Source organism: Monopterus albus, unplaced genomic scaffold, assembly GCF_001952655.1.
Source record: "Monopterus albus unplaced genomic scaffold, M_albus_1.0 scaffold6.1, whole genome shotgun sequence".
In the NCBI taxonomy this organism is placed as follows: domain Eukaryota; kingdom Metazoa; phylum Chordata; class Actinopteri; order Synbranchiformes; family Synbranchidae; genus Monopterus; species Monopterus albus.
In genome coordinates, this window is record NW_018127886.1 from 5033987 (window position 1) to 5058696 (window position 24710).

Genomic DNA, 24710 nt, shown 5'->3' on the forward strand with positions numbered 1-24710 from the left:
TTACTGGAGGACAGGCATCCATGTCATAGTGTTGTTTTCCACTGTCCTCCACTGTTTTTGTACACCTCCTTTTGTTTTATACCCTACATACACTTACTGGCCACTTTATTAGGTACATCTGTACAGCGGAATGTAGTTCAACACAACTTTTCTGCCATGAAGTCTCATTTTATGATAGAGGAATTCATGTTTAACACTGGGCTCATATATAGTGCCGTTGTTGTTCCTCCATCATATTCAGAGGTGGGCTCATACATCACCTTTATCTATGGCATAAATAATATTCATATAATTGAATTTGCACACTTCTGACAATGTCACCAGAACTGGACTTTATTAATTTATAACTTTGTGGAAATTATGGCAGAGCTGTTGTAATGAATTGCAAAATATTGTCCAAGTACACCCAATAAGGTGGCCAGTGAATGTTAATGTCACTGGTGTCCATAACAGGTTTATTAGGTCTATAGTCTACATGTAGAAACAGGCCTTCATCATAACTGCAAGTCAAAATGAAGTTTAGCTATGTGGCCATTTAAAAAAAAAGTTTTTACCAGATGTCGTCCTCACCCTCTGCAGGACCTTTGTGTGTGTGAGAAACTGAGGTATTTCATAATTGCTAGTCAGCAGTCGCTGTGGGGGTTGTTGCAATCTCTCATTGAAAGTAAACAGGCTTTGGTTGAGACTTGACTCAGAATGCGAAACCAGAAATCCAGAATTTAATCTCAGCCTGCCAACATGTTCAGCATGTGTGCCGAAACATTTATTGATTGGTGATTGATTTTGTCATTTGTCATGTGGTCCACCTGTTCCCCCTCGGAAAAGATGTAAAGCAGTGTATCCTCTGTACACAGATTGACTGGGGCCACCATGTTCTTCAGATTGTTTTTTTTTCTTTATACTGACACTTTCCTCCATATAACAGCTCCCTAACTTCCGACCCAACACAGTGGAACCTCTAAAACACTTCCTAATGGACCCCTTCAATTGGGTGCACAGACCAGGACAAACACTTTCATTCACGGTGTTCCAAAAATGCTAATGAAGCAGGTCCCTGACAATTTCACAGGGGTACCCCTGTCATGGGCTTGTGTTAGACAGCAGTGAGGCTATCACTCAACATTGTGTTGTTCTGTAGCAGTCCTTAGGGTAGTTTAAACCACCCAAGCTGATGAGTCTCCTCAAGCGCTACTGGCTCTGAGCCATAGCACTGAAGTAATATATTAAAGGCAAGAAATGGAAAATTGGAGTCCAGAAGCAGCAACATAAAATGCCTCAGGTACTTTTAGTGATGTCAAAGTAACACAACACCATCATTTTTATATTATGATGAACCTGATAAGTTGTCTTTTCTCACTGATTAAGATAATATGACTCACAGCTGTCTAACATTAAGTGGTCTCTTTCATTGTGCAATTTTAAAAGCCAGGGGTTTTGTTCAAATCAGTTTTTCAATTTTGAAGAAAGGTTAAACTTATCTGATCGACAGAGCTTGTTGCAGGTGTAATGATTTTAAGGGAATAGTTTTAAGGTTGACTTTGAGGTGACTCATGAGCCCTATTCTTGTAACATGTTGCAACAGATGATTCATAATTCAGCGATTGCCAGTTCATCATGAGTAGGCAAAGAAGTCATTTATCTTCTGGTGAGTTTCTCACAAGTGTGATTATTTTGTAACTGCAGTAGATGCCAGAAAAATTGGCTTTGCCGTTATTTTTTTCTTCCAGTAAGCAAGAGGCTAATGTGCAGTTTGTCATCATTTCTAATTAGTGCATCATATTTCAGCAATTAAAAGGTATCATATTTTTAAAATCTGTGCAGATTATGCATGATAGCACTTAAAGTCACATACGTTTATGGGATTAGGATTTGAGTCTCCTGGCTCAGACTCTTTTCATCTAGGGCACCCGATACTAAATGAAAGATGTGTCCTTTTCTGTCTTTCTTGAGATGAAACTAGGCCGCAGATGCAGCTGTTTGAAGAAGGACCCAAATGTGTTGTCTAATAGTGACAGTAAAATTGATTTTCCTTATGTAAATTTCTTTTCTTTTAGTCTCCCTAAAGATTGAGGAATAATATCCACAAACTACAGTATGCTTGTAGTATTTAAAAGACAGGGTGTGAGAAGATATAGAGAGAGTGCTCACAAAGATGTGTGCATGCTACAAGATCAGGCAGGTCTTGCACAGAAGTGAGGCTTTGATAATTGCTGTGTATGAGTTCTTTGGAAATGAATGTTACTGTAATCCATAACTGTTACATCATTAAGCAGCATTTATCACAACATGACAACCAGTACATAGTTACTGTAAGTTCTTTCTTTTCCTCCCACTTGTGAGAAGAATAATAAGATTAGTGAAATGAGGAGTTAAGTGTGTCAACAGGTCTATTGAATATAGGCCTGCCAGTTGTCCTGTTGGAAACTTGATTCCCAAAAAAGACTTTACCAACCCAACTAAATACCACTTTTGGTCTTCAAGATTATCCCATAAACTAATTACCAGCTTCTTGTCTGAGACCCCAGCATTCCTCCCTTATCGGCCTCTATACAACAGTGATGAACAATGTGTCAGTGTGAAGAAAGGTGTAGAGAGGTCTGCTTGTGGTGTCAGAGTTTGAAGGGAAGAAGTTGAGTGTGACTGCTTGTCTCCACACTGTCTGTCCCTTGTGTTACACACTGTAGCAAACCGATTAAGCTCCTGAAAGCCACTCTTTGTCACTCTTCACTTCTGCAAGGGTCATGTTTCTATAGTGATTCATGTTGTTTTCTAGCCTGTGTCACTCAGCAGACTTTGACTTTTATGTGTGGAAACTATCCATCCCTCCATCCATTGTCTATACCGCTCAGCCCCAAACGGGGTCACGGGGGGCTGGAGCCAATCTGTGGAAACTAGGATTTTATAATAATTCACTGCAAAAAGCTAAAGCAGAGGTGGAGTATTAAAACTTCTTTGTACCCAATACCCAACCCGGTGGTCTGTGTTTGGATATCAGGAGTCTAAGTTTGTTATAGCATGCCAGGCTAGCTCCAGTTACATATATCATTCCACAAAGCACTGTGTGCCAGCGCAGGCACGTACCGTAAACATCAAATGAGTGAGTTCGGCTTTTGGAATAACAGACCTCCACAAACAAGGGCACAGCACATGTGCTGCTGCATACAGTACATTCGTTTTACATCTGTTATCCTTGTGACAGTATAGATTCTGCCTCTTTACATAATACTGGAAGCACAGGTTTAATGTGAATGAGCTTGATGTGTGTCAGAGAGCTGCTTGTGTGAATTGCAGGCTTACATGATTACTAGGTTGTTGAAGTGCTTGGGGGACAGAAACAGAGACAAGGCACACCTTTTGACACTGACAAGTAATGACATAAAGTGTTGTTCGTAAAGGTAAGGGGGAGTAGTCATTTAATTGTCTTAAGTAGCTTAAAAGCTTGACATGCTTAGAGGCAAACACAGATAGATAATACAAGATATTAACATAGTTTTGAGAGTTCTTCAAACAATCAAAACTTCCTTGGCAACAGTTGTTGTTTTCTGTCCTCACTGTTACAGAGAGAAACTGGATATGAGACTATATAATTTAAAGACAGGTGTTTTTGTGCTTTGTCGACACAACTTTAACTGATATGAAATGGGTGCTGTTCTGAATGTATCTCACACTTAACATTTTATTTCATACCATCGTTGCAATGCAGATAGGACTACAGGATTATTTGTCGATTATTTGCAATCTAATGATGTGTGAGTCACATGCCAAAATTAGTCGAGATGAAGGATTGTAACCATATAATTTCTACCAGTAATACACTCAACTAGTCACGAAGCACACTCTCAGAAACACATTCCTCAAAGCCACTATTCTTTTGCATCTGGTTTTGAGGTTTTTTCTTTTCTGGTGCCAAATCTGTAGCTCAGTGTCCAAACTATTTTACGATCTGTAAATTACGATCAGCGGTGTGAACACATGCACGAGAGGTATCTGGAGCATCCAGAAAATTTACTTAATTACACTTTCTTTCCTGCCACATGTGTTTAACATCCTGAATAATAAGAACGAGACCTTAAGTAGTCCAGTGGGGCGTGTACTTTGCTAAAAAGCAGGGGAAAGGTTTTGTTTGCAAAAGCATAGAGTTTGTTTGAAGGGTGCCCTCCTCTAGAAAACTTACTCCATCATTACTGGCATTGTTCATGACATGGCATTGTGTGTGCAGTCATATGCTTGTGTGAAGTGTCTACACAAACACTCACTGTAATGTTTGCTATTGTGATTGCAAACAATATTTGTAGATGTCATAAAACCATGACCGTGACACAACCTGAAATGTTGTTGTGATAGTTGCATTACATACTTAGCAGTGTGTGACTTCTGTCCTTTCTTTGATTATGCTCATTACACACATGCATATATAGTTTTACAGTCGTTTCATGTCGCAGTATGTCAAGCTTTTGTTTGCAAGTTATTTTATGATTAGTGTGTGTTGTCAGTTTGTATAAAGACAGAATTACAAGACAGCTTGCAATTATGAAAACATACCAGAGACAATAATTGCTGGGAAGGGAACTGATGATGACAAAAACACAGGGCATGGCAGCAGTTAGATGTTTGTGGAGACACGAAGTCGGAATCCACAAAGGATGTCTCCCATATACTTTAACAGTTATCTGAATTTAACGATGATGAAACTGTACATTCTTGGCAAAATGCTGGACATTTTATTTAAATGCTTTGTGTGAGAATAAGAGATTTCTTAGAGTCTATTGAACTTTGAAGTTGAAAATTGTCAATACATTTTTTCATATATATTTAAATGTTTTTTTTTTTTATCACAGGTTGCAATTAAACAGCAACTATTTGATCCTGTCCAACTACATATCTGAGCATGTCAGTGTCATGTAATGTATTGATTCCATGTTGTACAAGAATAATTTGTATTAGTTGATATGACAAAAAGATTAAAGATGATGCATACAACATATAAATGAAAAAGACAAAAGTCCACAAAATTAAGAACGCCACATAACATAACTTATTTGATGTACACAGAGAAATGGTAGGTCAGAAACAGGAGTGAACATATGTTATCATAAAATATATACTAGATAACAGATTTTATCCGTTAATTTAGTTGATTTGTTATATAGATTTTCAGGCTTCTTTCCATCAGGCTCTAACTTTTCCTGGTTCAATTGCCATGACTTATAGCCAGGTGACTGTTTACCCAGGCCAGACAAAGTGTGTTTGGCCATACTACAGCTATTGCCTTTTGATTTACAGAACATTAATCTTTAGTGGTCCCATGTCTGCATAGCATCTCAAGCTTTGATTCAATTTGCACGCCTGTGTTTGTGTTTACAGACACCCTGCTCTCTTAAATATGGAAAAGGTACAAAAAAAGGACACTAATCTTAAATAAACTCTGTAATTATGTTTTGTCTTTTAGGGTCATTTCAGGCAAATCTGAATCCATCACTGAATTAAAAGTTAAAAAAATATGTCAGTAAGACATCTGCCAATAGACACGAAAACACCAAAACAAATTATAATTTTGTAAGACACTTCTAAATTACTTGGTCTTATTTGACAGATTAAGTTGAGTTCATTCCAGAACGGTTCAGTGAAATGTTTCTGAAACTTGTATTTTATTCTTCATTCTATCTGGAATTAAAAATATCATAGACCATCTCAGTCTGAGACTAACAAGCATTAGCTAATTTCAGGTTTTAATACCCTGGACTGTCAATGTAAAGTCATTGTCCTGGTGATTGTTTGACCCTGCAGGGCACTGTGAGCAGCATTGTTTACTTTGTTGGTATCACCACTCTGACTACTTTAGGCTTATGGTATAATATTATGTTGTATCTCCATTATCCTCAATACAATGCAAAACTAGAAATGATTTGAAAACAGAAAATCCAGGAGAGTGACTGTTTTTCTACCCATGTAGCAAATCCCTGCTTTTCTTCTCCGAATTTAAATACGGGCCACTGAGAAACTTACAGAGGGATAACACTGGAGACCTCTAGATAAAAAGGATATTTATGTGGTATAAACAACTTCACGAGAAACACAGATTGAATGGAATCATTCTTTTACATATTTTCAGATAAAAAACTTGCCCCCCTCCAAAAAACCTTTAAAAAACTGAAAAAGCAAAAGCCAAACCACAAAGCGGAAGATCCTAGTGTTTTTTTTTATCAGCAGCATCATGTCTCTTTCAGGCATGTTCTCCCAAACCTACATCTATCAATACCCTGAAGCACAAAATGGAAATAAAAATACACTTCCACAAAAGCTCTGGTCCTTTGGGAGAAGACGACTCCCACCCCTTTTCAGTGGTGCTAAGACACATTGTATTAAAGTCACTGAGAGAGAGAGCTGGGTGTAAATGGGCGTGCATAGTTTGTGTAAGGCAGAGATCAAGGAAAAAGAGAAAGAGTGAGTGAGATACATGCCAGTACTTCCTCTCCACCCATTCTTTAATGTTCAGCGAGTAACCCTGCAGTGCAAGCTTTTGTCACAGGCTTAGAGAGGCTCTTTGCCAAATGAGAGGCTTTGGCGACATATGTCACTTCAGCGAGTCTCCTGTCACTCCATAGACACTTGAGTGGAGGGGCGGGTAAGGAGGCGTGTCTGTGTGCCAGGAGAGAGGCAACGTGAGGTAGTGGAGGAAGGACCTGACAGAGTGGCTGGTTGAGAGAGAGTTGCTGGAATGATCCCTGATGGTCCTGTCTGAACTTTTGCTGTGTTGGGCTTCCGCTAGAGAACCACTTAAGATGTAGAATGACTCAAAAAACAGTAAGTATTAGTTTAATTAATGAAAAGTCTGATATTATTAGACCCTGGGTAAAGGTTTCTTTCTCTTTTGTTGAACGTGTATTTGAATAGAATAATGTGTACACAGATAATATCTGCATGACTCACTAACAGTTTTTACTTTCCAGCTGCACATAATCTGTGGAGGTGCTGAGTGGTTTGAGGGGTGTTGTACTAAGTTTAAGCTTAAAGAAAGGGGGAGGCGTTGTATACAATGTGTATTGGCAAGGATTAGTCATGTAGTAATCATACTCCTGGCCATCTACTGGCTTAGGAAACAAAATCCCTGTGGATTTGTGGCTATGATCTGCTATGTGTTTGGCTAATAGATGCCTTGGCTCCCAAAAAGATGCTTTGTTATCTGTTTACATAGGGAGCCCAGCCCCATTTTATGCACTAAGGATTTTGCCTTTTAAAGAGTTTGTTGAGTTATCATTAAAGAGGAAGATTTGCAGATCTCCACATGCATATAATACTTGGTAATTTGCCTAAGCCACAAGTTTCTTTGGGTTTGCACCAGGCACTGGTTTGGTTGAACAATAATAAATGTTTTCCATTGGTTGTTGCTGTGCTGTCAGGATCAACACAAATCCGGAGAACATGTCCCACTTCTCATGTCACTGGAAGACAGTGGGCCTCACACCTAACAGGGGCTCTGCTGGGTTGATGTGGTTTTCTGTTAAATCACACTGTCACTAAAGGTTTTACTTATGTTTGTGTAGTAGTACAATAGTTCTGTGCAGTCCTGCACATATGGGTGTGTGTTTGTGCCTTTGTATGTGAAACACACTATGCAGTAGAATCAGACTTAAGAATAAAAATGGAACTACAGCTTCATTACATCATGAAAATGTATGTTTACTTCAAAAAACATCTAACTAGCTTTGTTTAATCACAAAAACACCCTATTGCAAATAATACCCTGCCACAATCTCTCAATTTGTTTAATTGATTCCAAATTCAAGCAGCTTAATCCTGAATCCAGGTTACAGCAATTACCACGTTAACCCTTCTCACTAAGGAGGGACAACACATGCAGCCTTATGTCCTAAGGAGAACCCTGAGCAGCACTCAGTCGTTGTTAAGCAACTTACTGTTTGACTGCTGGAGCTCCCCCCGCCTTCATTCTCCTGATAGCAGGATTATCTGGAGGGGTGAACCCAATTGGCATTGCCAGAGTTGCTGCCACAGTCTCAGAACAAAGCTGTGAAATACTGACCAGCTTAGGCCAATTTATAGTCTGCCATCTTGGAGCTAGCAGTTTTAGCAGACAGCAGATTGTCCTTTGTGCCAGTTGGGTTTACCGCCATGTGATGACACCAGCCAGGCTCTTCAGTTCAAAGGGCAAAGTTCAGACAAGTGCTCTGCTGTGTTGAACTACAACATCACAGCAATGAGGGACAACAGATACTGGCTGGCATCTTTGAATTAAGCAGTGGTTCTGTAAGTGGGCTTCATTAAACAACTTTTTTTTATATACATTAAATATTTAAGATGGTGAATGAAAAAGTGCTCTAAAATATAATAATATTAAAGTAAAAATGAAGGATTTTAAACAGTTTGTTTAAATTTTAATAGTTCATTGTTCATTTGCCAACACACCTTTGTGACTGTTTTACCTTTGAACACAAGAAAAATGCCCTTTAGGTAATTACATTTACTTGTAAAACATCATGACAAACATCATTCTTACAATGGACTGAAATGATCAAAACAGGAGGATCATTAAATGTACTTTAATCGCAGTTAATAGAGAATTTTTTAAAGTTGGTTTTTATGTTGTCAAATCTTATTTATGTATTTTCCACCTGGATTCCTTTAGTTTAATTGGCTTTATGAATAGCCTATTTTAAACATTGCTGCCTTAAAGTATGTGTTATAATTTGCAGCCAGTTAAGAGCGAAGCAACTCTCTCGGGGATGTGCATTCAGCTCTGCATCTCTCTGATTAGAACAGATGCTTCTAAGGCACTTATGCAACCACTTTAAGAAATGAAAGACTGTGCTTTTTTTGTCCAAGTTGAATTAGAACCTCTGACTTCTTTTATTCTGTCTTTTCCAGTTCCTCTGTGTCTTACTAATTCAAAGTGACACCAGGTGATCTGCATCATTCTCATGATCTCTACTGTCTTCATTCACCAGTGGAGAGTGATGAGGTTTGCAGAAAACCTGCAGCTTCTTCTACTTTTGGCCTTGACCTCCAGAGCCACAGGTCTCAGCATCCCACTGGAAGGTAAGGGTGTCATGATGCATATTCTAATTGTGATTCTTATTTGAATGATTCAGTATCACTTGAAATTCTGAGATTGATTTTTTCATTTGCTTGTCTTGTCAGTAAACATGTACAACTGTGCTAAATGTTACTGTGTTTGTAGAGGTTACTTGTTGCAAAATGACTACTTTGTGGAAAACAAGTTGTTACAATGTGCACAAAAGTCCTTGAGGATGAAGGCAGCTTGCCTACGCACCCTGCGGTGGTAAATGCTCTGCAGAGAGGGCAGTGGAGTCCTGGTGATCTTCTCCACAGTCTTTACCACTCTCTGCAGGCGCTTGCGGTCCATAGCAGTAGTGCTGCCATACCAGACAGTGATGCAGCTGGGCAAGATGCTCTCAATGATGCAGCTGTAGAAGTTCCTGAGGATCCTAGGTGACATGCCAAACCTCCTCAGCCTCCTCACGGAGTATAGCTGCCGTTGGGCCTTCTTGACCAGCTGTGTGGTGTTAAGTGTCCAAGTGCGGTCCTCACTGATGTGAACGCCCAGGTATTTGAAGCTGCTCACCCTCTCATCTTCGAGCCCCTGGATGAACAGTGGCTGATGAGATCTCCTCTCCTTCCTCATGCCCACTATCATATCCTTCGTCTCGTCCATGTTGAGGCTGAGATTATTGTCCTTGCACCATGACACCAGACCGGCCACCTCCCTCCTGTAGGCTGCTTCATCCCCGCCAGTGATGCGACCTATCACTGCGGTGTCATCCGCGAACTTTAGGATGATGTTAAAAAGCAATGTAGATGATAGCTGGATATACACTCACTGGCCACTTTATTAGGTGCACTTGTATAATTGTATGTATTTCATTGCAACACCACATTATATTCAGAGGTGTTTCTATTGTGACCCTCTCAATAGTAAACATATAGTTAGTTAACTCTGGCTAACTTGTAGTGGATTTAGAGAGCCTGTCAGTAAGGCTCTGGACATTGTGAGGCTTTCTTAGCTGACATGTCTCTTCAGTGCCACATGGAGGATGGGGATAGTCCCTGTGGACTGGCAGACCAGGATGGTGGTCCCTATATTTAAAAAGGGGGACCAGAGGCTATGGCCAATTATTGGGGCATCACACCGCTCAGCCTCCCCAAGAAGGTTTATGCCAAAGTTCTGGAAAGGAGGCTCTGACCGATTGTTGAACCTCAGATTCAGGAGGAACAATGTGGATTCCGTCCTGGCCATAGACAGTGGATCAGCTGTTTTTCTGCCTTTTCAGTCTACGTGTGTTTTGTGGACTTGGAAAAGCCCTATGACCCCGGGGGTTCTTGTTGGGGGTACTGCAGGTTGTGTCCATATTCTCGGTAGTAAGTCACGCAGGTTGATTAATATTGGCAGCAAATTCTTTTCAAATGTCTTTGGATTAGCTTGTGCTCAGCATGTTTTGCAAAGACAGTGGCAGCCCCAGTGACTGCATAGGGCTGACTGAAACATACAGGTGGGAGTGCACTGGTATAAAGTGATACTGAATGAAAAGATAACTGCCAGTCTCAAGAGGCTTGGCTGGAGAGGGTTTTTTCAACATGACAATGATCCCAAACACACTGCAAAAATCACACAGGAGTATTTAAAGAAGAAAAAAGTGAAAACTATGACCTGGCCAAGTATGCTCAAGTGCTATGTATCTAATAGAACACCTTTGGAATATTTTAAAGTAGAAGGCAATGCAGCAAAATTCCTCCAGCCAAGAGCAGCTGAAAAAACATCTGTGATGAATGGCAGAACACCTCTTCACAGAATTGTACAAGACTGGTATCCTTCATGCCCAGAAGGACAGAGTCCGTCATTAAAACTAAAAATAGATGTACAAAACAAAAGATTTTAAAAATAAAAGGATGGAATCTCACTAATGAAGGGTGTGGCAGCTTCTGTTGGAGTTGGTTCGTAAATATGGACCTTGTCAAGATCTGTTATGACTTCCTGTTTTAGACCTTTATTTTGACATTTCCTGTCACATCCCTCCCTCACCTGGCCCAGCTTGACTCAACCCATAACTGACCTCAGTCACATTCACCTGTTGCTTGTTGTTTCCCTGCTCTTCCTAGTCACAACACTTTCACTGGTGCTGTGTTATTTCGCTCTGTTATTTCATGCTATTTCATGTTATTTCTTTGTCTTTTGTCCACTCATGGCAGTTCTGCTCTACATCTCCTGCTTTGTCATTTTCCTTCACTACACTGTAGTTTGCTCTTGCTCCTGACTGCTACTACATTAGCTCTTTCTAGCCTGTTACCACCTGGTATGCCTTTAAAAGTCTTTTTATTCCAAAGAAATTCTGCCAACAAAGACTGTTATCCTATGTTACTCACCTGCGCTATCCTGTTACTTACCTGTACCTATACCTTTTCAGTTTCTGTTACTGCTCATGCTTTGACCTGTTTTATAGGAAGCTAGCAGGGTAGCTGCTTATGAAAAATAGTCATTTCACTTACACAAGTCCTTGTGTTACCTGTTGAGTGTGAGTTATGCTTTTCACTTGTATTCATGTATCATTTAAGAAAATGAATTGTTGCTTATTTGTTTAACTTGTATAAGAGAGAGAGAGAGAGAGAGAGAGAGAGAGAACAAAGGTTTTTATTGTCAATTTACTATATGTGCAGGACATAGAGAAAATTGAAATACCGTTTCTCTCTCACCTAGTACTGAATGCTATACCATTTAGGAAACTAAAATAGAATAAAAGCAGAGTAAAAATAGAGTAAAAAGAAAACTAAGTCAAAGTGATTAGGATAAAACTAAACAGTACAACCTAATAGGCTATGACTCAAACCATGTACAATCATATCATATAAGAAATTGTATTATTATATCCTAGTTATTGTTTACCTTTGGCGGTGTTTTGCTACTTTCCTGTGTTGCTGTTGGTCTGCAGACTGTATTCTGTGCATCTTACTCGACTTACTATTTGCCCAGCTGATTAAGACATTCCCTTGTTTACTTGTATTCCTGTTTTGCCACCTTAGAGTTCACGCCTAATATCCTGTAACTTTTTGCATTACCAGTTTTGTATTAAATTCTGGAAGTGCTACATGTGATAGATTAGTCAAACATTTGGTGTTCAAATTAATGGGCTTCAATGTCTTAGGATTTGGTTAAAAGGAAAACAAATGTGTTCAATAAACAGAAATTGTAATTAACATTGCAGTAATATTACCCAGGGTTGTACTCAGCTTTGTTTTATAATATATACTTTTTATTTCAACTGTCCATCCTGCTTGAGTGCCAATGTTAGCATCTTTCCTTCTAACCTGACTTAAATCAAACTAAGTTGCAAGTGTTGCTGCAGAGGTTTCTTTGTTTAGGGCTAAGAATGCATTGCAGGTGTGCTATTTTAGTTCCCTGTACTTAAGGCACCTTATTTGTTAAGATTATGTGGTATTGTTGGCACAACCTGGCCACGTTGCTGACATCTCAGCTTCATTCAGGACAGTAGGCAAGAACGAGAAACAAACTTACAAGTTGTATTTTCTTTTCTCAGTATAATATTGTAACAAAAATTGAACCAGTGTTTACAATTAACATTTTTGTGTTTTTTTTGTTTGTTTTGTGTGTGTGTGTGTGCATTTTTCTTAATATTATAGTGGAGCAGCTTCCAACCATAGTAACTTACTCATCAGGTCCCATTATCGCCCTTTCTCGTGACAACAATATTACAGTGACCTGTGAAGCCAGGGGTAACCCACCACCAGAGTAAGTGACATCATGATTTCTATCATAATATCAAATAAATCAATGATCAAAAATGAACTGGGAGAAGTTCATAACTCAATTCATAAAACACTGATCACTGATCAGAGTTTCATTGAAAGAAACCTGTATGTTTTGCTCCAACAGATACAGATGGACAAAAGATGGCAAAGACTTTATCCTTCCCTATGTCACGAACAAAACAGACCACACATATGGCAGCTTTGTGCTTCACAAGAAACACCTTGCCCAGTTCCAGGGGAAATACAGATGTTACGCCTCTAACAAGCTGGGAACTGCCATGACAGAGGAGATTGAACTGATTTTCAGTAAGTAATCAAGAAGCTTATCTGCTTTGTGAAAGAGTTGACAAATTATTTTCAGAGCGAGTTGTCATACAACTGTTTTTTTTAACAAGTTTTCATAACAAGGTTTTCATTTTGTGTCTGTTTTTTGAATTAGGTGACCCTAGGTTTCCAAAGGAGGTAATTGATCCCATTGTTGTTGAGGAGGGAGAGCCAGTTATCTTAAAGTGTAACCCTCCTCAGGGTGTGGCCCCTCGTCAAATCTACTGGATGTCCGCCGGTAAGCCAAGAAACTTGTATTTTATGTTGAATATGACTGTCTGTTGGTTGGTTGAAAAAAGTTAATTGCAACTGATTGGTGATGTTGATTGCAACTTCTAAAACTCGTAAAGCTTTTGCATCACTTTCTGCTGTGTCTCACTTTTATGTTTATTGTGCATTAGTGGAAGGGGCAAAACACTTGCCCAACACTGCAGGCTTCAAGGTTCAATCCCTGATTAATGGGTACATCCGACTTGGTTGTGTTCCAGTCAATATTATTGCAAAGGCTTCAGTATGCTTTAAATGAATTAGGTCGCAGAGAGGGGGTTAGATGCATGAATTATATAAACGTAACACACTTTTGGACATTCTGCCCTCAAAGACATTTATTTTGTTGCATGAGAGAGAAAATTAAATCCTTGCTTTTCTCACCTTCCCTGGCCATTAGCAGTGCAAGGCAGGAGTGATTGTTTCAGAAAACTACAAACTGCATTATATCCACATTATGATTTAGAGTGGGGTAGTGTAGATAATGTGAAAGTTTGTCTGACTCACTCCTTCCTGAAGTTTCTCACAGATAAAGAGAAGTAGGTGGCGACAACATGTGCTTTGGAAGAGTCACGTGTCTGTCCTTAGCAGTGACAACAGGGATAATTAAGGAATGGTACACAGTCGAGGCCCCCAAGTTTATCACTAGCACGGCAGAGCCCTTGTCCCACCACTGCCAGAGGAAGTGATTTACTGGAAGGTTCACCTCAGGTCTGTCTGAAGTGCTTTGTCAATAGGGGTTTAGTTTTCTATCCTACCTCTTGAGAGGTTCTCAAATGCCTCCAATAAACCTGACTAATGCCAGAAAGAAAAACATGAGGTACTCAGAAAGACTGGGCCCACAGGTATAGGACACAATGAACTGAAACACTTTAGACTGTTTTAAAACTTTTTTCTTTAGTCTTAGTTTCAGATATTCATATTTCCAGAAATTATCACAACAATCAATAATTTGGACATAAGTTACCTGATGTAGAGTAGCTTGACTGAAAAGTAGACACTTCAAGCAGTGATGTCTTCACTACCACCAGAACACTGTACTTTGTGCATGATTTGATGAAAATATTCAGTATATTGTACTGATACCTGTCATTCGTGACCCATTTTTCCCCTCGGGGACCAAGCAACATAAATTGGAATCAAATATTTTTTATGAGTCTGCCTTGAATGCTGAACAAACAGCCAGTGCTTTCAGGCTACGGCATGTCTTGAATGAAGCTGTTAAGTACTGTGAATGAGCTTCTTTGTAACTTAAAGTAAATAGTAGCTCTAAGTAAACCAAATATGCTGTCACAGTGTGCTTAGAGGATGAGTTCAGTCTATACAAGGAAGCTCTTCAGTGCATTTTCATTAATGTATAGCATATACTGTATATGTCAGGCTACACTGTGTTGCTTATCATGTGACCTGAGTCTCCTTATGATCAGACTCTTGATGTAATTGTATAACCTTTGACTTGTCCTTCTGATGCACCCAATGAATATATATGTGAAAGTCCAGTTTGTCTTCTTACTAGCCACAGTTAAAAACATGGGCTGACATTAGATACGGACGTTGTTGACATTGATAGCATGCTATTGATACAGATATGTTTTTTTTCAGATCTCGAATTGATGGCGACCTGTACTTCTCTAATGCCTTACAGAAAGACAGTCGTCAGGATTACTATTGCAATGCCCGCTTCACCAGAATAGGCTTGATGGTCCAGAAAACCGCCATGGCTGTCTTAGTCAATAGCTGTAAGTTTGCAAAATTATCTGTGTGACTTTAATCAAAATACAGACAACTGCACAACACTGGTTTAGATGAAAGATTTTTATTGTCAATTCACTATATGTGCAGGACATACAGAAAATCAAAATACCGTTTCACTCTCACCTTGTATTGAATGCCATACCATTTAGGAAACTAAAATACAATAAAAGTAGAGCAAAATAGAATAAAAAAGAATAAGAAAACTAAGTCAAAGTGATTAGGATAAAACTAAACAGTACAACCTAATAGGCTATGACTCAAACCATGTACAATCAGTGATAGTAGTGCAAATAACAAAGAGATTGTCAGATGGTTGTGAGATTGAGATGCACATGGACAGTAGTGCAAATGACCAACAGCAGCGATATGATGGTGAAAACAGTCAGCAGCAGATTTACATATAATATAACAAGACGGGGGAATGTACTGGGTTTGTGCAAAATAGCAGAGGTAGTCTTTTTATGTTCTGTGGTGGGTCACAGTCCAGGGGCAGGGGGCAGTGTTCAGCATCCTCACAGCCTGGTGGATGAAGCTGTTTGTAAGCCTGGTGGAGTGGGCCTGAACACTTCGATACTGTCTCCCTAAAGGCAGGAGTCTGAAGTGGGAGTGTGAGGGGTGGAAGGTGCCATCAGCAATGCTGATAGCTCTGCGGGTGAAGCGGGTGTTAAAAATGTCCGTGAGGGAAGGCAGAGGGGCGCTGATGGCTGTATTCACTATGCATTGCAGGGTCCTTCTGCAGGAGGCAGTACAGCCTACGTACCACACAGTTATGCAGCCAGTGATGACGTTCTCAGTGGTGCCCCGGTAGAAGAAACACAAGATGGGGGGTGGGACACTGGGTCTCCTCAGTTTGCGGAGGAAGTAGAGGCGTGTTTGCGCTTTCTTGGCCAGTGATATGGTATTGTTAGTCCAGGAGAGGTCCTCAGAGATGTGCTCCCCCAGGAACTTGGTACTGCTCACTATTTCCACTACAGCACTGTCACTGGTTAGAGGTTTTCACCTGAAGTCCACAATGATCTCTTTAGTCTTCCCCACATTGAGGGAGAGGTTGTTGTCCTTACACCACTGGACCAGTTGGCACATCTCACCTCTGTAGTTGGCCTCATCATTGTTGGTAATGAGGCCAACTACAGTTGTGTCATCTGCAAACTTGACAATGTGGTTGGTGCTGTAGGTTGGCACACAGTCGTGGGTCAGCAGTGTGAAGAGCAATGGGCTGAGCACACACCCCTGCGGAGCCCCTGTGCTCAGCGTGATGGACTTGGAGATGTTGCCGCCGACCCTCACATTTTGTGGCCTCCCTGTTAGAGAAAGTCCAGCACCCAGTTACACAGAGAGGTTTTGAGTCCCAAGTGTCCAAGTTTTTGTATGAGCTGCTGAGGGATGATTGTGTTGGATGCTGAACTGAAGTCTAGGAACAGCATTCGCACGTAAGAGTTCATTAAATCTAGGTGGGTGAGGGCTGGATGGAGAGCAGCAGAAATGGCATCTTCTATGTACCTGTTTGACCTGTATGGAAACTGGAATGGGTCATGACAGGGAGGAAGGATGAACTTGATGTTTTGCATGACCAGCTGCTTGAAGCACTTCATAATAATTGAAGTCAGTGCTATAGGCCGATAGTCATTGTAACTGGTTGGGTGGGGCTTCTTTGGAATTGGAAGTCCAAGGCATTTTCTTGGACGTCTTGAAACACATGGGAACAACCGCTTGGCTCAGGGAGATGTTAAAGATGTCCGTGAGGACATCCTTGAGCTCTTCGGCACAGTACTTTAAAACACAACCAGGTATGTTATCCGGTCCAGCTGCCTTTCATGGGTTAATCCTGGAGAGGGTCTTCACACTGGCTGTGGACAGACACACAACCTGCTCGCCCGGGGGAGGGCTGGTTTTCTGTGCCGGTGAGTTGTTCTGTGTTTCAAAGTGGCCAAAGAAGTGACATTAATAACAGACCCCTGAGAAGTTAATGTAACGTATGCTGTATCTTAAAATCAAACAAATAATACAAATCATAGAGCCTATTTTTGCTTTTTTTCTGAAGTGTAGAATGAAGACATTACCGTTTTCTTTCAGGTGTTTTTATTGGTATTGTAAGATAGTCCTCTATGCATACCAAAAAGTAGGGCTTGCCTTGTCATGTTCATGCTCTAAGAAACCCTGTTATGACAGTGGATTGAGCAATACATGTCAGAAAAGACAAAGCATAACTACCAGCATTATTCTCACAGTATTTTGTTTTTGATCCAGTGAAAGCTGACAATGAACCTGCTGACAGCAGCAGTCCCAATGAGTGATATTCCCACATTAAAGTCACAGTATCAATCAAAACATTTGATGAGATCAGGCAACACAATGCATGTTGCAACAAGCTGCAGATAACAGACTTGACTAGATGCTTGTGTGTAGTTTAAATGACAATTGATTAAAATTATACATATGAATGAGGAACACTATTGTCTGTGGTCAATGCAGCTGAAGCCCCTGAAGTGAGAAAACCTGGCCTGCTACTGCCCTCTGGTTTTCAGTCAGAGAAGGTGCTGATGAAGGGAGAGAATTTGCAGCTCGAGTGCATACCAAAGGGATTGTATGTATATTACTATCACAACCACATTGTCACTGTATACTATGCAATCCACTATCATATTTCTATACTATTATGGCTCATGATGTCATGTTGCAGCCCCACTCCAACAATAAAATGGAAGAAACTGGCAGACAATCTGCCTTTACGGACACAATATAAGAATTTTGGAAAGTTACTGACCATCACTGCTGTAGAAGAGAGGGATGAGGGGAGATACACGTGTACAGCCAACAATTCTGCTGGAGAGATTGTCCATTACATTGATGTAATAGTGGAAGGTAGGTCAATATCAGGAGCTAATTATGCATGTATTTGTGGTTGCATTTGTTTTTGCTTCCAAGACAAAGCTGTTCACATAGGGATGGAAGTTGTTTTGAATCAGACCAACACAGCTCTTTTTAACATCCCCCAGAGCCACCAAAGTGGCTAACAGGACCTCCACAAAGCCAGCTGGCTGTGATTGGGTCTGATGTTCACATCAAGTGCTCGGTCAGCGGAAAGCCACTACCAACCATCACGTGGAGAAGGAATGGAGAACTTTTTCGAGGTGCGTGGGAATAATTCCAGTTCTGGTTTTATGCACCTTTTGGCAACGGGCGTGACAATAGTACAAGTTCAAACACACAACCCTAAGTTCAAGCCAACAATCAGCTGTTCTTCTAAGGTTTCTTCAAAGTTCATGAGACAGGCTTCACAATCAATGCTTTATTTGAGAATTTAAAATACAAAGTACATTGAATACAAGTGTAGTTTTAATAGATTTTTAAAATTTTCAATACTGACATCACTGCTAGCCTTAAAATAACGTTGGCTGTGCTTTAGTATTGTTCTAAAATGATTTTGATGTTGTTATTCTGCCTGTGTGGTGTTGTCAGATGACCCAGACAGCTACAGACGAGTGCTTGATGACACTGTGGTGCTTCATAATGCCAGGCCAGAGGACAGTGCTGTCTACCAGTGTGAAGCCTCCAACAGTCATGGCAGTATTCTGGCCAACGTTAACATCATGGTCATGAGTGAGTATTATAGCACAATATTAGGCCTGCGCAGCCAGTGAGAACATAGTTATTACAATATAAACACAATGACCACTTTATCAGGTGCACTGCTATTGTCACTATCTGGGAAATTATCTTTCCTTTTCCCCCTTGTCTTTAGATGTGGCTCCTATGATACTGACAAGAGACTATCAAGTGTACATGGTAGTACTCGGAGGGAACATCATCATGAACTGTAGTGTTTTCAGCTCTCCACCATCCGAAATCTCTTGGTAAGTCATTACCAGGAAAATAGGAAATTAACCTTGTTAACATCTGTCTGTGAGGACATTGTGACAGTATTGGGACAGAAGAATATCACACCTTCATTCGCTGTAATATGTTTTCCTCAGATAACTGCAGTTTTATTCCCACATTTAAATCACTGTTATCAGTCTGTTCTGTGGTGTAGCCTAAAAATGAGCCAAAGCATATTCAGTATCACTACAATGAGTCATGCTGTTAACTTCACACTGCTCCAAGTGTCTGCTTGACATAGTCTGATTTTGACACTTATGTCTGTTTAATGAGATAATTGTCTTCCGTTCCTTGGAAATGGGCTAATTAAATCCTATTAACTACCACCGCAGCTCTGCTACAGTTCACTAATGGGAAACAGGAGCTCTGACAGTCCATGATAAAACACTCTTAACTTTACTAGGAGTAATATGATAGTACATCTGATTCTATTAGGTGATGTTTCACTTAAATCTATTCAACAAGCCGAACCATGTTTTGGTTTCCTTTACATTATACTGTAACTCAAACCTGCCTGAGAAACTTTACTTTGCTGTTAGCAATCAACTGAAATGCAATGACAAAATTGGTTAATAAGCAATATGACATGCTGAAAATTATATACTGTATGGAATAGAAATCTTTTACTGAAGTGACATTAAGTCACATACGACCATTTACCAAAAACTGTGGTTTCTCAAAATCCAGCAGTCAAAAGTTGAGGTGTGATATTTGTTTGTGCTCTTTTCTTTTGATTATGACATTAAAGACATTACCAAGATTGTCTTTTTTTTACCTGCATAATATTACTAATTTCAGATTTATTCACTCCACTAAAACACTAATTCATGCATTTGTATCATCTAGATTAGGATATCATAATGTTCTGGTTTCAGGCCTCCCATATGCAAGCACTAAAAATCTTCAGATGGTACAAAATGCAGCATTGAGAATCTTGGCCAGATAGAGTTTGATCATATTACACCTACTCTAGCCTCATTACACTGGCATCCTGTTCATGTTAGATCAGACTTCAAGGCGCTTTTAATGACATATAAGATTGTACCGGGCACTGCACCGCCATACTTGTCTGATCTACTACTTGTACCTTATGTGCCATCATGCTCACTACATTCTCAGTAAGCAGGACTTTTGGCTGCCCCAAGAGTGAGTAAGAAATCATATGGTCGAAGGGCTTTTTTCTGAAGACATTAGAATGGCAAATTCTATTGAATAATTACATATTTTGTTTATATGCTGTTTTATTTAATCTTGTTATCTCTAATTGTAACTATAGATAATTTAGTGATTCCTTATATTGTAGATTTGTTTTCATATATTTGCTGTTTTCAATGATATCTTATTTTAATCTTGTACTTTAATACTCTCAGTGTATTTTTATTAATGTGTAAAGTGTGTTGAGACACCATGGTGTGAGACCACACTTTAAATATATTTGATTTTTTTTTTTACTAGGCATGATTATCTTGGTTCAAATCTGACCTAAACCATTTATATTTTGAAATTGTAGCAAATGGCTAGCTGAATTGTCAAACTATGATATCCACTTTTGCTGTCAGACATGCTGTAGATACACTTAAAAGGTGTGAAAACTTTCTCTCCTAGGGTCAAAGATGAGACTCCAGAACCCATCGAGGATGAACGATTTATTTTTCTCCAGAACGGATCGTTGCAACTCATCAGCGCAGACAAAGACGACAGTGGGAGTTATCTGTGTGTTGCCAATAATAGCGAGGGCAAGTCAGCAATCACAGCTATACTGGATGTGAAAGGTATCTCAGCAACTTATTACTGCTTTCTTTAAGCAGGAGGTTTACTAGTCAGTGCACACAGAATAATTCTTCAATTATTCAACAAATAATATAACACAAACAGTGTTATGAGGTTTTACATGAAATCTACAAGTTTAAAAAGCAGCAGATGGAAGTCTAATTTCTTTTCAGCATGCTCTGCTGTGATTGGTCAAGTAGTGAAAAGTACGCAGTCTGGCTTTGTTAGGTTTTTGGAAACATGCTTAAAAGTGTTTTAGCATTTGTACTTTAGATTTATCTTTCATGGTTGGTATATAAGACAGAAAGATGTAGCATATTTAGAAATATATTTTTCATGGGCATTCCTTAAATGCAAATTACCATGGACATTTATTGAGACATTTCTATCTTGATTGCTCATTTCACTCATCAAAGAGGCACTTACTATGAAAAAGATGTTTATAAAAATACATTATTAGCCTCAACATCCATCTTTTTTTTTTAAGCATGCATAAATTCTGAGTGGTTATCTGGCCTCATCCTAACAACAAAATATGTTTAGTTTGGTCATTTTCCCCTGATATTGTTTCATATTTAGACTCTACAAAAATAGTAGCTCCACCACAGGATGTGCATGTCATCAGTGGGACCACAGCCCAGTTAATATGCCAGGCACAGTATGATAAAAATCTGGAGAGCAGCTTTGAGGTAGTGTGGAGGAAGGATGGCGAGGAGATCCTACTTTCTTTGGAGAAAAATTCCAGGTATGTGGCAGGTGTGGGATAGTTTTTTCCAAAAGTATTCAACAGTGTGTGTTTATGTTAAAGATGTTTTTGTTCAGTGTCTATATTTGCATGCTACTGCTAAGGAACTATATGTCCCAAAAGATGCGTTTCTTAGCAGTACCAGCAGATGGTATGATCAGTGCCAGTAGACTCAGAAGGTCAAATGCAAGGGATACTGTCCAGTGATTTCCATCGTTTGCTTGATCATTTGGTTGGTTACCTCTTCTGTAGAGACTATATTTTTGTTTGGTTACTAGTTAATTAGCAGGTTATCTAAAATACTAAAGTTTCATTGACAGTTCTTGGAAAATTAGGCTATGACCCAAAGAAAATAGTTTTTCATACAAATCCAGATGCATTTTTTAAAAAAGATTTTCTAGTTTTTCCAAGTTTGGGAGACATTGCATTTTGAAGATTTTTGCTCTTTTTTCATGAAATGCTGCACTTAACTGAGTGATATCATGACACAATGAAACCATCACTATGTGCATTTTGCAGATCACTATTGAAATATAAAGAAATGTAATTTTTTTTTCTGTTAAGTTTAAGTAAAATGTTGATCATTATGCATCCCTAGTGTGGGTACACTGTATACTCCTTGAATGCTTTCTAACTGATTCATTAATAAAACATGGTTACACTCATATGTTGTTATTCATGTTGATTCATGTTTCAGTATCCTAATGAAAGTTCTTTATGTTCAGGTTTTTTGTGAAGAGTGGCATGCTGCAAATCATGAATGTGAACCTGAGCGATCAGGGCATGTACACTTGCACTGCCAGAACCAGTCTAGATGAGGACAGTGCCTCTGCACTGCTCACGGTATTGGGTAAGAGAAGTCATTACATATTGATTTAGCATTTTTGGAAATAATTTATTACATTTAAATTCACTATCTGTCCAGATGACAGCTGCGACTGAACATTTGTGTGTGTGTGTGTGTGTGTGTGTGTGTGTGTGTTGCAGACGTTCCTGATGCTCCAACGAATGTAGTGATATCTGAACTTAAGAGTCCGAGGAATGTGCACCTGTCTTGGGTACCTGGGAGTGATCACAACAGCTCCGTCACAGGTAGATGAAGTACAGAATCTGATTTCTACACACACTGAATCTTGTTTGAAGGATGCGGGTGTAGTGGTGCTAAATAATGCAACAGAGAAGCTACGTTTACTCAGGCATCAACAGTTACTTACTTTAGTTTTGTGATGTGCACCCTCAGTCATTACGCTTAAGTTTAAAGCCTCCATGGTGCAATTACATAATAATTAGAGTATAATACAGAAGAACAAAATTGTTTTGGATATTTTAAGTGTAAGAGGTAACTTTAAAGTAATTATGGCATATGGCTCTTTGTCAACAGTGACCATTCTTAAGACACACCCCTTCTAAGACAGTAGAACAGAAGTGGAGATTTTTCATCAGCTTTATTGTAGAGTCAGTAAATAACAGATAGTATATACGTAGATAATGGCACGAAATACATACACACTTGGCCAATTTCACTGGATTTTCAGTGACCGTTGTGTGAATAAAAAAATTGCTTCACAGCAATAGGTGGAAGTATGTCACCTAAAATATGTGGAGTACTGATAAGAGTCGATTACAGTTGTTTAATCCAGGTTTCTTTTCAACTATTGTAGGTCATTTAATGTTCTCATGTGTCTTGTGTTGTGAAAAGGAGAGTTAACAGATTCTGCTGCAATAGTCACTGGGTGCTGAATAAAGTTCTTTAAGTGATGGCTGCAAAAAGCTTTGTGCTGAGCAGTCTGGTGGGAAGCTTGTCTTTCATTTATGATCATTAATTTCTGGAGTTTAGTGATGATAGGAATTTATATCAGTTGATGAAGCTGCTTTTACAGGTTTATAATGTATATTAGCTTGGATATGTGTTATCTTTAATCAGAAATTAGCTCAGACATGCCTGAGGAATATCCTTTGTGAGAGTATAATGTGCACTTTATTTGCTTAATTAAGTGTCTTGGAGCAAAAGACGTTGGTTGCAAGGCGAGCTCTTGTCTAATGATATCTGTGGAGCTCTCAGTTTGTCTCGGAACCAGGAGAATGTGTGTAGAAATCTTTATGCATTTAATTGGCTGTTGAAGTGATTAGAAGTTATAGCTGTCTCATCACTCCCTGGTTTTCTCATTTATTGTTCCCTACATGATAAATGATCCATCTGGTGCTGTTGGATACTTATGGATCAAAATAATTTTCAACATATGTAAAGGTATAGTGTGTACTAATTTAAAAAAAGTCATAATTTTCATTAAGAGATTACCGCAAAGTGCATCCATTTTACACAGAATTCTACATTTACATAAAGTGAGAGAAAGTGACTATAGATAAGTGCAAGATAGGTGCATTTTAGGCTACTGAAGGTAAAACTGGGGAACCTGTAGTTCAAAGCTGTAAACATTTTTTAGAGTTGGATAAGTAGATTAATACCACTCATGTCTGTGCACTAGGTTGTCTAAATAACATTTTTTGTTTAATCTGTACAGTTGCGAAGATAAGGTAGTTACAGCATACCCTCTTCTAAAACCTATCTTTAAGCTAAGCTAACTGCCTCTCGGCTCCAGCCTTGCACTTACCTCACAGACATGACAGCAGCTTTGATTTTCTCATCTAAATCTCACAAAGAAAGCAACTAAGTATAGTTATTAAAATGTTGAGCTATTCCTTTATTGATCTAAAGAAAGTGTTGCACGCTAGATAATGACTGAAAGTGAAACTAATACTGTATAGACCAGTGCAAAGCATGCCTTTTCAGTAGTTGTGATTGTCATTCGTATGGTGATGAGTGAATGTGGATGCCTCCTGTCTCCTTCATAGAATTTATAGTGGAGTTTGAGGAGAACCAATGGGAGCCCGGTAGGTGGAAGGAGCTACACAAAGTGCCTGGTAACCAGGCAACAGCCGAACTGGCACTACACGGACATCTTAACTACCAGTTCAGAGTGTATGCTGTTAATGCTGTTGGACCTGGACCCCCTAGTGAGCCCACTCAGAGACACAAAACACCTCCTGCTGGTAAGATTTACTCTCTTTAATTAAAAATTTCAGCAGTGGTTATCTTTGTATTGTGAAAGCATACACTGCTTTATAAACATTTCACTCAGTCATATTCATTACAGCCACACTGGATCTCTTC

At 39.3% G+C, this 24710-nt stretch overlaps 1 protein-coding gene across 1 annotated transcript in view; it reads left to right on the top strand.

The window, feature by feature from the left end:
- The window catches only part of chl1a (cell adhesion molecule L1-like a), a 51743-nt gene that overhangs the window by 6774 nt on the left and 20259 nt on the right, over nucleotides 1-24710 (top strand). The window contains exons 2-17 of the mRNA XM_020615577.1: nucleotides 8884-9054; nucleotides 12670-12778; nucleotides 12923-13104; nucleotides 13238-13360; nucleotides 13524-13584; nucleotides 14992-15128; nucleotides 17617-17728; nucleotides 17825-18006; nucleotides 18141-18275; nucleotides 18604-18744; nucleotides 18887-18998; nucleotides 20629-20795; nucleotides 21373-21538; nucleotides 22264-22388; nucleotides 22526-22630; nucleotides 24392-24589. Coding sequence (XP_020471233.1) covers nucleotides 8937-9054; nucleotides 12670-12778; nucleotides 12923-13104; nucleotides 13238-13360; nucleotides 13524-13584; nucleotides 14992-15128; nucleotides 17617-17728; nucleotides 17825-18006; nucleotides 18141-18275; nucleotides 18604-18744; nucleotides 18887-18998; nucleotides 20629-20795; nucleotides 21373-21538; nucleotides 22264-22388; nucleotides 22526-22630; nucleotides 24392-24589 — 2173 coding nt within the window. The 5' untranslated portion in view covers nucleotides 8884-8936. The remainder of the gene's footprint in view (nucleotides 1-8883; nucleotides 9055-12669; nucleotides 12779-12922; nucleotides 13105-13237; nucleotides 13361-13523; nucleotides 13585-14991; nucleotides 15129-17616; nucleotides 17729-17824; nucleotides 18007-18140; nucleotides 18276-18603; nucleotides 18745-18886; nucleotides 18999-20628; nucleotides 20796-21372; nucleotides 21539-22263; nucleotides 22389-22525; nucleotides 22631-24391; nucleotides 24590-24710) is intronic.